General features: G+C 41.9%; 1 protein-coding gene across 1 annotated transcript in view; it reads right to left on the reverse strand.

Moving 5' to 3' along the window:
- Positions 1 to 6,063: 6,063 nt before the first annotated feature.
- The window catches only part of LOC124387014 (golgin subfamily A member 6-like protein 7), a 162,810-nt gene continuing 155,649 nt past the window's right edge, over positions 6,064 to 13,224 (reverse strand). Inside the window, exons 50-51 of the mRNA XM_046851105.1 lie at positions 9,914 to 9,940; positions 6,064 to 7,139 (exon numbers count right to left, since the gene is read on the reverse strand). Of these exons, the coding sequence (XP_046707061.1) occupies positions 9,918 to 9,940 (23 nt within the window). The 3' untranslated portion in view covers positions 6,064 to 7,139; positions 9,914 to 9,917. The remainder of the gene's footprint in view (positions 7,140 to 9,913; positions 9,941 to 13,224) is intronic.

Here is a 13,224-nt window from a genome sequence, read left to right on the forward strand (position 1 = left end):
TTTACACACTAATGTGTGTGTTTCATTCATTTCATTCATTCATTCATCCATTAATTAATTTATCCATCCATCCATTCATTAATTCATCCATCCATTCATTTATTCATCTTCAGTAAGCACTTTATCTTGGTGAAGATTATGGATCAAGTAACATTAAATTACTTAAATCCTTGTTCTTGCTAATATTCATATTTGCAAAATGCCTCCATAAAGTCTTTATGCCTTTAATAAACAAGCCTTTAATAAACAATCCTTTAATAAACAATCCTTTAATAAACAAGCCTTTAATAAACAATTATTGCGGTGCATTCCTTATACAGAATATATGTAAACACTTTAAATATCACTTTAGTTAATTGCTATCTAGCTTAACATATCAGTGCATCCTCAATCCTGAGAGCTCAGAATATAACTGCAGGTCTGTGGAGAGCTGCAGCTATAGTCTAATAATTTTAATATAATAATAATAATAATAATAATAATAATAATAATAATAATAATACTTTTTTTTACAAACTTCTCTGTTTTGCAGTGTTCATAACAGGTAAAGCAAATAGAGAAATACATGCACTTGATTAAGTTACAATCTCAGAAGTTTCATTATATTTAGTGCCTCAACTATAATGCATTTCACAGTGGTGGAGAAAATGCATTCAAAGTTATTACTAGGAGAAGAGGAGGAAAAATCTGATTAGCAAAACACAAATAACAAAAAATACAGTAATTAGACTAACATCTAGGCAACAACTAGTAACATCTAAGTGTCTTTATGAAATTAAATAATGGTTTTAACCTGATTTTACAAATGTAACAAATCGGTGCCCAGATTTAGTTGGCCTGGATTTTCATTTAAGCAGTTAATATATAACAGCACACATTGTAAAAGTACAATAATAAAAATGAATAACTACACATGGTCCATTAGACACTTATCAGTGTATATATTTTTGCATTCTCCTGAATGGCTGCCTGAATGTTTGGTGCCCACTCACATGTGTGTGTGTGTGTGTGTGTGTGTGTGTGTGTTTGTGGGCTCAAGTCAAGTAGGCTTTGATTGTCATTACAACTAAATACAGTACAGTAGACAGTAAAAAGAAAACATTTCTTCAGGCCCAAGGTGCTACATAAGACAATATAAATAAAAAACAAAACATGCAACACAGAACTACACAAAACTAAAATGCACATAAGCAACACTTAGTGCAAAAAAGAGGAACATAAGACAGTAAGACAGTATACACAGTGCAGCACCAACCAGTTCAAACGATTTATGTTAGTGCATTTGTGTGTGCAGTGGTGTAAAGTAATGAATTACAAAAAATCTGGTTACTGTAAGTGAATAGTAATTAAAAAAATTATTTAAAAACAGTGTACTTTTACCTGAGTAAATTTTACACTTGTATCTGTACTTTTACTATGCTACTTTTCCTCAATCTTCCATTATTTCTTAATCCACTAGTGAGGGGTCATTCGTAAACGAAAAGAAATAATCATCTCAAAGAGTGATTTGTTCATTTTCTACTGGGTGTGCATGACCAAAGCATTGCAAATGTACAGGAAACAGTATTGAGTAGTTTACCTCTCGAGTCGTTCATTATGATGTGACTCCCTGTCAGGGAACCACCTGCCACGCCCCCTTTGGTGGCTCTCTATGCCTCCACTCTCCATAGGGCTCCAGGTTTAACCACGCACACCAGGAGCTCATCATCACTCATGCCTCCACTCTCTCTGAAGCTCCAGGGTTAACGAGGCACACCTGAAGCCCATCATCACTCCACCCCGCTCCTACATAAACCCCTCACTCACATTCACTCCTTGTTCGTTATTGTTTATGTTGGACTTCCGTACTACATGTTTTGGCGTTCCGGTTTTCATGCAGGACTTCTGTCATCCGTTTCATCCGGACTACAGAATCCCGTACCGGCTGCGCTTCCCCTCCCTGTGCATCTCGGGTCAGCTACACTTCTTCCTATGCGCTACTCGGACTATCGCTCTCAACCGTAGGACTGCCGTGTGCTTGTGTGTGTGTGTGTGTGTGTGTGTGTGTGTGTGTGTGTATGCTCGTATCTCTCTCTCCCTCACACGTGCATTAAAGCCCAAGCGAGCTGTACTCTGGCTTCCGCCTTCTGTTTCGCTCGCACCCTGACAGAATAACGAACCTCCTGAAAAGGATATGATTAAAAAAAAAAAAAAAAAAAAAAAAAAAAAAATGATCAGGTTGCTGCCGTGGTCCCAACGCGATCCAAACCTCGGATGGAGGATTCGCTGTGCCACGATGAAGCGACGGTCAAGCTCCGCCTCTGGAAACACCCGAAGCACGCAGCCGATTCATCCTCGCCGGCTCGAACGCGTGCACGGCGCGCCACGCCCCCCTGCGAGTCTTATGGAATTCCCAGCCCGTTTTTCCTGCGATATGGCGGAGTGGAGCGTTTTTGTTTGGAGCGTGGATGAATATATGAGCTTCTATCCCTCCTCTTACACCACCGAAACAGCTAAAATCAGGCTCCATATCTCCCTCTTGTCTGGAGACTCTCTCTCTCTTGCCAGTAAGCTGTGGAGCACGTTCGGAGGGGATTTCCGTTCGTGTACTCATTTCATTGAGCTTCTCACGGGGATGTTTGGGATGAATCCGGCGTATCTGTGGTGCAACCCTCTCGATTCTGAGCAGGTTCCACCCCAGGGTTTCCAGGAGGACTTTTTCCCGCTCCAGAGTCCTGAGGAGAGCTCCGTTTCGCTCCTGAGTCCTGAGGAGAGCTCTGTTCCGCTCCAGAGTCCTGAAGAAAGCTCAGTTCCGCTCCAGAGTCCTGAAGAGAGCTCGGCTTCGTCCCAGGACCTCCAGGAGAGCTCGGCTTCGTCCCAGGACCTCCAGGAGAGCTCGACTTCGTCCCAGGACCTCCAGGACAGCTATGTTCCACTCCAGGGTTTCCGGGACAGCTCCTTCCCGCTCCAGGGTTTCCAGGACAGCTCCTTCCTGCCTCAGGACCTCCAAGAGAGCCCAGCTCCACTCCAGTGCGTCCCCGAGAGCACCTTTCTGCTCCAGAGTTTCCGGGACAGCTTCTTTCCGCTCCAGGATCCTGAAGAGAGCTCGGCTCCACTCCAGGATCTCCAGGCGAGCTCCTCTCCGCTCCAGGACCTTCAGGCGAGCTCCTCTCCGCTGCTGGACCTCCAGGAGAGCCCAGCTCCGCTCCAGTGTGTCCCCGAGAGCTCCTCTCAGCTCCAGCATGCCTCCGAGAGCTCCTCTCAGCTCCAGCATGCCTCCGAGAGCTCCTCTCAGCTCCAGCATGCCTCCGAGAGCTTCTCTCAGCTCCAGCATGCCTCCGAGAGCTCCTCTCCGCTCCAGCGTGTACCCGAGAGCTTCTCTCCGCTCCAGCATGCCTCCGAGAGCTTCTCTCCGCTCCAGCATGCCTCCGAGAGCTTCTCTCCGCTCCAGCATGCCTCCGAGAGCTCCTCTCCGCTCCAAGGGCTCCAGGCAAACTCAGTTCCGCCCCGGAGCTTCCCAGAGCATTCAACTCAGACCCAAGGCCGCGAAAAGGACGTCATACCGCCGCCTGGACGCGAAAGGGACGTCGTACCGCCGCCTCACGGTCTCCCCGAAGGCGACGGCTCGCCTCACGGTCTCCCCGAAGGCGACGGCTCGCCTCACTGTTCCTCTGGAGGTGAGGCCACGTCACAGGGTTCCTCTCCCGGTGAAGCCACATCGCAGAGCTTCTCTCTGCCCCAGAGCATCCCTGAGAGCTCCTCTCTGCTCCACAGCGTCTCCGAGAGCTCCTCTCCGCTCCACAGCGTCTCCGAGAGCTCCTCTCCGCTCCACAGCGTCTCCGAGAGCTCCTCTCCGCTCCACTGCGTCTCCGAGAGCTCCTCTCCGCTCCACAGAGTCTCAGAGAGCTCCTCTCCGCTCCACAGCGTCTCCGAGAGCTCCTCTCCGCTCCACAGCGTCTCCGAGAGCTCCTCTCCGCTCCACAGAGTCTCAGAGAGCCCCTCTCTGCTTCAGCACGTCCCGCCTCCGGGCTCCTCTGAGGGCGATGTCTTGCCTCTGTGCGACTCCGAGGGCGACGTCACGCCTCTGAGCTCCTCCTTTGACGACGTCTCGCTCCCGAGCTTCCTGGAAGGCGACGTCTCGCCCCAGAGCTCCTCCTTCGATGACGTCTCGCTCCCGAGCTTCCTGAAAGGCGACGTCTCGCCCCAGGGCTCCTCCGATGGCGACGTCTCGCCTCCGGGCTCCTTCGATGGCGACGTCTTGCCGCCGGGCTCCTTTGATGGCGACGTCTCGCCTCCGAACTCCTTCGATGGTGACGTCTCGCCTCCGGGCTCCTTCGATGGCGACGTCTCGCCTCCGGGCTCCTCCGATGGCGGTGTTCTGCCTCCGGGCTCCTCCGATGGCGGTGTTCCGCCTCTGAACTCCACCGTGGACGTCACTCGGCCTCTGGACACCACCGGGGTCGTTTTTCTGATTACGGTCTACACCGGGTGCGTCACTAGTACTCCGATCTCCGCTACGGACGTAGCGCCGATCCAGACCTCCCCATTGGGCGTCTATCCGGCCCTGATCGCCGCCGAGGGCCTCACTTGGTCTCAGGTATCTGCTGTGGAGGTCGCTCAACCTCGGGACTCCGCTGCGGGCGCAGCTTGGACCCTACCCGACGCTGGAGCTGTCTCTCTGCCTCCTAGCTCCGCCGAAGACGCCCCTTCGTCCCTGGTCTCCGCTACAGGCAGCTCTCCGTCCCCGGTCGCCGCTGGAACCGTTTCTCCGGCCTTCGTCCTGGCTCCGATCTTCACCAGGGTTTTCGCCCCAATTCTGGCCTCCGCCATGAGCTACGCGCCGCCTCGGACCTCCGCTGGGAGCATGGTTCTGTCCTGTGCCTTCGGGATGGGCATCCTCCGGGTCCTGCGCTTCCCCTGGGCTGTCGCCCTGCCTCGGGTCCTTCCTGGCCTTCTCCGGTTCTGCGGCGGTTCTGACCAGGTCCCGTTCGACCCTGGACGGACACCGGGATCCTCCTCTGAGTGCCCTGGCCCTCCGAGCGTCTGTGGGTTTGGGGCGTCAGGTGCCGCCCCTCAGGGGGGGGTAATGTCAGGGAACCACCTGCCACGCCCCCTTTGGTGGCTCTCTATGGCTCCACTCTCCATAGGGCTCCAGGTTTAACCACGCACACCAGGAGCTCATTATCACTCATGCCTCCACTCTCTCTGAAGCTCCAGGGTTAACGAGGCACACCTGAAGCCCATCATCACTCCACCCCGCTCCTACATAAACCCCTCACTCACATACAGCCCAAGCGAGCTGTACTCTGGCTTCCGCCTTCTGTTTCGCTCGCACCCTGACACTCCCACAATGAAATAAATACCTTTTTCTTTTTGTCTAAATCTTCACATTATTGTTACAGTAATAATAGGAGTCATGTGACAAAAGAAGACCATTCTGTTAATCATAATTTGTCCTTAGCTGCATTGTCATATTTTTATTATTGGAACTGTAATAAAAGTTTGTGTATGTAGATGTGTTGGGGGATCTGCTTACTGAAAATTTTACATTTTATTTTATTTCTGTTCAAAGGAACAAAATGAACTAAATGACAAGAAAATAGTGCATTACATGGTTAGTGTTATCAGTGTCATTTCAGATGTAATTACAGTTAAATATAATATGATATAAATATAAATGTTCAATTTAAATGTTAGTACATAGTTGTTACACTTTATATTAAGTGGGTCCTCATCATTGTCTTCATCATCATCTGTTTTTAACTTTTACTGCTCTTTCACAGTAGTGTAAAATAAGATCAAATGAAACTTAAAATATAATGAAATAAAACATAAAATGTTATTGTTAAATCAGTAAAAACAAATCTGTACATTTCTACACTTACAAATTACATCTTAAAATTGTTACCAAAAGAAATTTTGCTGCTTTTCTTTTTTTTCTCTTTTTTCTTCAATCCTTTCTTTCTTAGATTGACATATTTCTGAATGACATTTTCCCTAAACACTTGTGATTATGGAGATTTGTGACAAGGTGAATTGTTTCATTCTCATTTATTATTATTATTTTTTCTCAGCTGGTGGGAAGAATGAGAGTGTTATGAGAGGAAATAGGGAAGTGAGGCATTTCCTTCATTCATCCTTTATTTTATTCATGCATCTCCATAATGTGCTTTATCCTTGTCAGGGTCATGGGGAATCCAGAGACATTAAGTACTTGTCAGAAGAATTTTATGTTCATGCTTATATCTCCTTTGCAGATTATGTAACCAAAAAACTTAAATGAGTACAGAAAACCTTTAATGAAACATTCCATATATTCCAGTGGAAAACTGGAAATATTAAACTAGTCAAAGTTTTAACTACTGCAATAAATCACTACTTTCTCTATATTGTGGATAGTCTATTGCAAGACAGACATAATCTGGGTAATTTTCCCCAAATCCTGGGTTGCAACCTTCATCAGTTTCTGCAGATTACAGATACATACACATATACACAGATACACAGACACAAACACACTAATAATATTTTTTGCTTAAGTTATACTTCCCTAAATTCCATCACATTTAGAGCCTCAAGTGGTGATTTTAGGGGTGGAGAATATGTTGTTTATGCTCAATAAGAAATCAAATCATTCAATTTAAGCGAAGGAGCTGGCAAGTTACCCTTTCTAAGAAACAAATGTCACTGGTGCACCTGACTAAGCTTCATATAGCGTTTACTTTCTTACAATGTTTTAGACAAAAATCAGTTTAACAGCATATAAAGTGTAAATAATACAGTAACTGGAGTAACATTTTGTCTTTATACAATTATGGAAATACACAATCTGTTGCAATAACCTTTTAAAATCTGTGTGTGACTGTATTTTACTAAGTGATGATTATTGGCAGATATAATGATATTGGCAGTGAGGATCATTGACTCTGTATTCTTATCTTCTTTGTACCTAGAACTGAATGGGTGTAAGGATAGAGTTTCTCTGTAAAATTATGAGCAGTGAAAGAGTAGATAAACAATAAAAAGAGACCAGACCCTCCTCATAAACCACAAAGACCATCACCTTCTCTGGCTTCTATCACTTTTGTGTTCCAGTTATTTTCTAGCAGCAGATAAGTTGAGTTCATGATGAGATGCATCAGGATCCAGAGTCACATCTGCTGACAGAAACACATAGACACTCATTCAGAGATGCAGCGTGTGTATGTGTTTTATTGTGTTTAGTGTGTTTGATGGATTCTTCCTTTTCTTCTTTCGGCTGCACCCATTAGGGGTCGCCACAGCAGATCATCCGTCGCCATACTACTCTGTCCTCTACATCTGCCTCTTTCAAACCAACAACCTGCATTGTGTAAAATGTATGTGTGCTGCATATTTTAAACTGAAAGAGTTAAAATTTGTTTTTAGTTGGTGGTATCGTTGGCTTATGCAAGCACACACACTCTTATCCCACCCTCACACAATGTATTAAATACAATAGAGACTCAGCTTTAACTGTGCTGAAGAATTGTACTTAGCTGCACACTTTCTCTTTTACATGAACTCAAACATAATAAAATAAGTTATAATTAATAATAAAAACAAAACCACTGAACAGTTATAAACCCAATTAAAAAGAATGTATACATATGTAGGTTTATTGTCATCAGTACGAGGGAAACATGTAAATTCTCTGCTTGAAATGTTTTAACATGAATCATTTTGTTATTTTCTTTATTAGATTTTTATACCTGATTTTTTTTACTACCCAAATTTTTATGTTGCCTGTTAAAAACATTATGTATGCATATTTATGTATCTATTTAGCATTGCTGTCCTAACTGAATCAATACACCTCACAATACCTCATTATAATGCCACAGCTATAAAAACAATCAATATAATAAAAAACACAGAACAACAGAGCGCTGCATCACAGAGAGGTGTCGCATGCAATGAGAATAAATGCCATTACTAAAGCAAGAAACCCAATTAACACAAGGCTACTGTTAACACAAGGCAACTTACAGCTGCACTGCCTGCACACATCATCTCTAGCAGAAGCATCAATATTAACCTCATAACCTGACAAAAATACATTCCACCCCATGCTTTCTGTGCATTTTCTGCATTTTTTCTATGCATTCCGGTTTTCCTGGGATTTGAATTTGTGCAAATTGTGTGATTTTGTGCAAATTCTCCAAGAAAAACAAATGCAAAAATTATAAATGGTTTGCTGTTTTGTCTGACCTTTCTTCAGTATATCCAACATTTCTTATAAAGTCTGTCTTGAAAATGGCTTTGAAATCATATCTGCAACCATATAAATTTATTTTTCTCTGTCAGAAATGTTGGAATGAAAAATGGCTATTAAGTCTGCACTTATATTTTTGAGCTTTGAGTTTGGTACAAATACAGTGTTTAAGATCAGACCATTGTACAGTGGGGCAAAAAAGTATTTGATACACTGCTAATACACCTCAACTGTGAGAGTCAGAATCTAAAAAGAAAATCCAGAAAAGTACATTGTATGATTTTTAAATAATTAATTTCCATTGTATTGCCTGGATTAAGTACTTGTTCACCTACCAACCAGCAAGAATTCTGTCTCTCACAGACCTGTTAGTTTGTCTTTAAGAAGCCCTCCTATCCTCCACTCATTACCTGTATTAATTGCACCTGTTTGAACTAAGTACCTGTATGAAAGACACTTGTCCACACACTCATTCAATCAGACTCCAACCTCTCCACTATGGGCAAGACCAAAGAGCTGTCTAAGGACACTAGGGATGGGCTACAGGACAATAGGCAAACAGCTTGGTGAGAAGGCAACATCTTTTGGCGCAATTATCAGAAAATAAAAGAAATTCAAGATGACTGTCAATCTCTCTCTGACTGGGGCTCCACGTAGGATCTCGCCTCGTGGAGTATCAATGATCCTGAGAAAGGTGAGGTATCAGCCTAGAACTACACAGGAGGACCTGGTCAATAACCTGAAGAGATCTGGGACCACAGTCTTAACAGACTACAACACCATGGATTAAAATCTTGCAGCATGGGCAAGGCCCTCTTGCTCAAGCCAGCACATGTCCAGGCCAGTCTGAGGTTTGCCAAAGACCATCTGGATGATCCAAAGGAGCCATGGGAGAAGGTCATGTGGTCAGATGAGACCAAAATAAAACTTTTTGGTATAAACTCCACTCACCCTGTTTTAAGGAAGAAGAAGGATGATTGGAAATTAATTAAAAAAACCTTATTGGTCTAAAGCGGCAGTTTCATTCTTAAGTATTCTAAGTGACAGTTACCCACACTGTTGATTCTGAAAGCCCCAAGGCAGATTTCTTTGACACTGGTAAAACATGATGTAAAGACTGAAATATGATTGGATAGAAACTCTAACATACACGTACACTACTGGAGGCAGCACAACAAAGAGAAAAGTATGAAATTTAGAGAATATACTATTGAGAATAATTTTATACATATTCATGGAAAAAATATTACAATTTAAGTAAGTGATTCTGATAGTTTAGGCCATCAGAAAAAGCTTTACTGAAACTGACGGCCTGCCACTGCTATTTAGCATTGTTAAAGTGATAAACAGATTTATTGGTGTGATAATGCAAAAAGACAAAATAGATGATTGTGGAACAAACATGCTACAAATCAGTTATCAATCACATAGAGAAAACAAGCAATTTAATTTTGTATCTCTACTCATCCCACAGAACTCTACTTCTTGTTTACACCCTAATAAAAGATGCAGGTCTGGATAAATTACCTAAACTACCTATAATCAGGTAGAATGATTTTAAATAAACAATCTGTAAATCTCTGCCCTGCTCTTCACCATACGTGAACCGACACCATGCTATTTGTATCTCTAAGTCATTAGTTCTGAAAAGAAGAATTTGTTTGAGTGATCATACAAAGAACAAAGATCAAGTGTACTTACCAACTTATTCCTTATACCATCGCTGTGCTGAAAACAAAAAAATTATATAAAAAGTTGAAATGATATATTTACTCAACAAGTAACACTGCTTTTATAAAAATCAAGCAGAAATTTGAAACTCCAAATGGTTTCCCCTCTGCCTGGCACCATGAATCACCATCAAATATAATTAATAAATTATTTCGTAGACAAACCAATACAGTGGAACCTCGGGTTACGAATTTAATTCGTTCCGGTACTTTATTCGTAACCTGAACAGTTCGTATCCCGATACAAATTTCCCCATAATAATGAACAGAAACTTCGGTAATTCGTTCTGGACAACCAAAAATATTACTTAAATAAAAATAAAGCCAATATTCACTAATATTATTTACTTTTAACATGTTATATTAAAATCATACCACATAAAAACATACAAAGAGGAAAAGATCTTTACCGGTACTTTCCTTTGAGAAGACTCGCTGCAGGAGACGACGTCAGAGAAGGGGAGGAGGAGAGTTATTGTTTGAAGGAGAATCTTATTATATTATATTATTTATATATTATTATATATTATATTATAGAATATTAAAGACAGTGTTATTAACACGAACGCTGAGACAATTGTTGCATTAGAGGAAAATGAGAGCTGTTTCTTTAAGGCTACTATCAGTTGGTATTGAAGTCCAGAGTGAAATTCATTATGGGTATTGTACTGGAAAAGACTGTAACCCTGCTAATCTATCTTCATAAAAACAAGTAAAGTGGTTATGCATCGGCTAATGTTGTCCATCTCATCATTCCACGAGCATCAACTAACGAGTTGTTACGCTGCCGCCGGGAAAAGTTCAAGCGGATAAGTAACACGATGCTCTCGCTAGGGACACAGGACGCTAACTGATGTGACGAGCTGCGTGGATAGAGCAAAAACAACCAACCTGCCTGCGATTTTTTGTTGAGCGACGTTCGTATCCCGATATATTGTTCGTAACCAGGGGCAAAAATTTTGATGAACTGCGATTCGTAACCTGAATTATACGTATGCCGGGGCGTTCGTAACCCGAGGTTCCACTGTATATGATTTCAATATGCATGTGATACTTTCCAAGTATCCCAACTATTTCCTCTGGGGAGAAAAACAAAAACAAAGCACTATAAAAGTGAATATTAGTGGTTACTCTATTACCAGTGACCACACTCTTTCTGAAGCCTTGCTGAAATTCTCTGTGAATTCTAAAACATGTACTATACCTTGTGAAAGTATTTAGACCCTTTTATCAATTTATATCTTTATATAGGTACTTTATTTCTGTTGCATCATATTAAAAAGTTCCTAAAGAGGGCAGTGTAGTGTGGTGGCTGAGCTGGAAATTGGAACCTGTTAGATGTGTTTCCAGGGGGAACCAGTGTTGGGCAGTAACGCGTTACTAGTACAGTAAGTAAGTACAGTACTAGTTGACAGTAACTAATACTGTAACACGTTAAAATAAAGTAACTCCATTACCGTTACCATATGGTGTCTTACTAGTTACTTTTTTAAATGAATGAATTTGGGCTGAAGTGTAGCCTACAGTCTAACCTGTTTATAGTGGCGACGCATTGTAGGATTGGAGGATGAACCACTGTAAACACGAAGAAGACGCACTGTGGGCATGTCTCCCACAGGTCTGTGCGGCAGTAATGGCGAGCCGAGGCGAGAGCAAGACGAGTTTCTCAAAGTGGAAATATGCTCATTATTTCACTTTAGTTGAGCATTAAGACAAAAACTTTTTAGTCAAATGTAAGCTGTATCTTTCTTGTTCGAAGCTCGTATCTACTGGGATAGCAGCTCCTCCAGAAACTCCATGCCTCGATGAAGCTAGAAGCTGGAAGCTAACCCGGTGTTATGTTGTACATTGTTGATAGTTTTCATACTTAAGCTGTGAAAGTAACATTTTTAAGAGCTCAACACAACAGCAGAAGTCACTTCAGTTTTTAATTGTGAATATATTATTCAGCTTGTTTTGTTATTTATTTCAGAAATCATTGTGATATATTCAGTTTGTGCTGGTCTGACTTAAATAAAATAGTGTTTAAAAATTACTGTGTTTAAGTCAGTTTTGTGTTTGTAGACCATAACGCATAAAGGGCATTAATGAAAACATTAAAAAATGTTCTTTAAAAAGTAACTAAAAAGTTACTTTTAACAGAAACACATTACTTTTTGGTGTAAGTAATCAACAAAGTAACTAAGCTACTTTTTGAATAAAGTAACGAGTAACTGTTACCAGTTACTATTTTTTAGTAATTAGCACAACACTGGGGGGGAACAATATAATGTTGCCCCTCTGAGAGTACATGGAGGTGTGGCACCAGCTGATCTGTGACAGGAGAGTGCATGGTAGGAGGTGGAGTAGATACCGAAAGTGATCCGGAAATGGAGGGTGAAATGTTTGAAGCGGATGAAGGTGGGAATGGAAATAATGAATGAAGTATAGTAGAAAAACAAAAAAGAAAGAAAAGTAGCGCATCTGAAACCGATAGTGAAAATGTATCTTATCTGACAAGAAGAAGGAAATAAGAGTATAAGATAGTAATGAAACTTGTAAATGGATCTTTCAATTTTATAAACCCACTAAAGCTATGGAAAGCAATAAAGGAAGTGACAGGACTGGTTGAAAGTGGAAAGAAATTGAGAGATGGTAGATTGCTAATATATTGTAAGGACAGTGTGCAACAAAAAAGGGCTGTAGGAGTTAAGTCGATCATGGATCAAAGAGTGATTTGTTTAATTCAAGAAGAAAAGAAATGGGCTAGAGGGGTAATAACGAGGAGGGACAGTCTTTCAGTAATGATTCATTTTGATGAGGAAAAACTGCCAAGTAAAGTCATGTTGGGAAATATGATTTTTGCAGTAAGATTCTATTTACCCCCACCTCTAAGATGTTTTAAATGCCAAAAGTTCGGTCATGTAGCAGCGGTATGTAGAGGCAAACAGAGGTGTGCGAGATGCGGTGGAGAACATGAATAAGAAAAATGCGGGCAAGAAGTTAAACCCAAGTGTTGTAGTTGTGGTGTGGCTCTAAAACAAGTAGGACAGAATTTGGTATCAGGAGGAAAAAGTAAAGAGATTATTCCCGAAAGACAGAAATGGCAAAGAAAAGTACAAAAGAGAAAGTTGGGATTAAGGACAATGTTGCGTTTCTTACTTTTATGGCTGAAGTAGTGAACTGTTCGGCACAAATTAAAAGCCGGACAGAAAGAATCAGAATTATAATCAAGGAAGCAGAAAAGTATCTAGAGATCGAAGGTATTTCAGTGGATATGATTAATAACAAATTAAAGATGCA

Source organism: Silurus meridionalis, chromosome 6 (genome assembly GCF_014805685.1).
Source record: "Silurus meridionalis isolate SWU-2019-XX chromosome 6, ASM1480568v1, whole genome shotgun sequence".
NCBI classification, from domain to species: Eukaryota; Metazoa; Chordata; class Actinopteri; order Siluriformes; family Siluridae; genus Silurus; species Silurus meridionalis.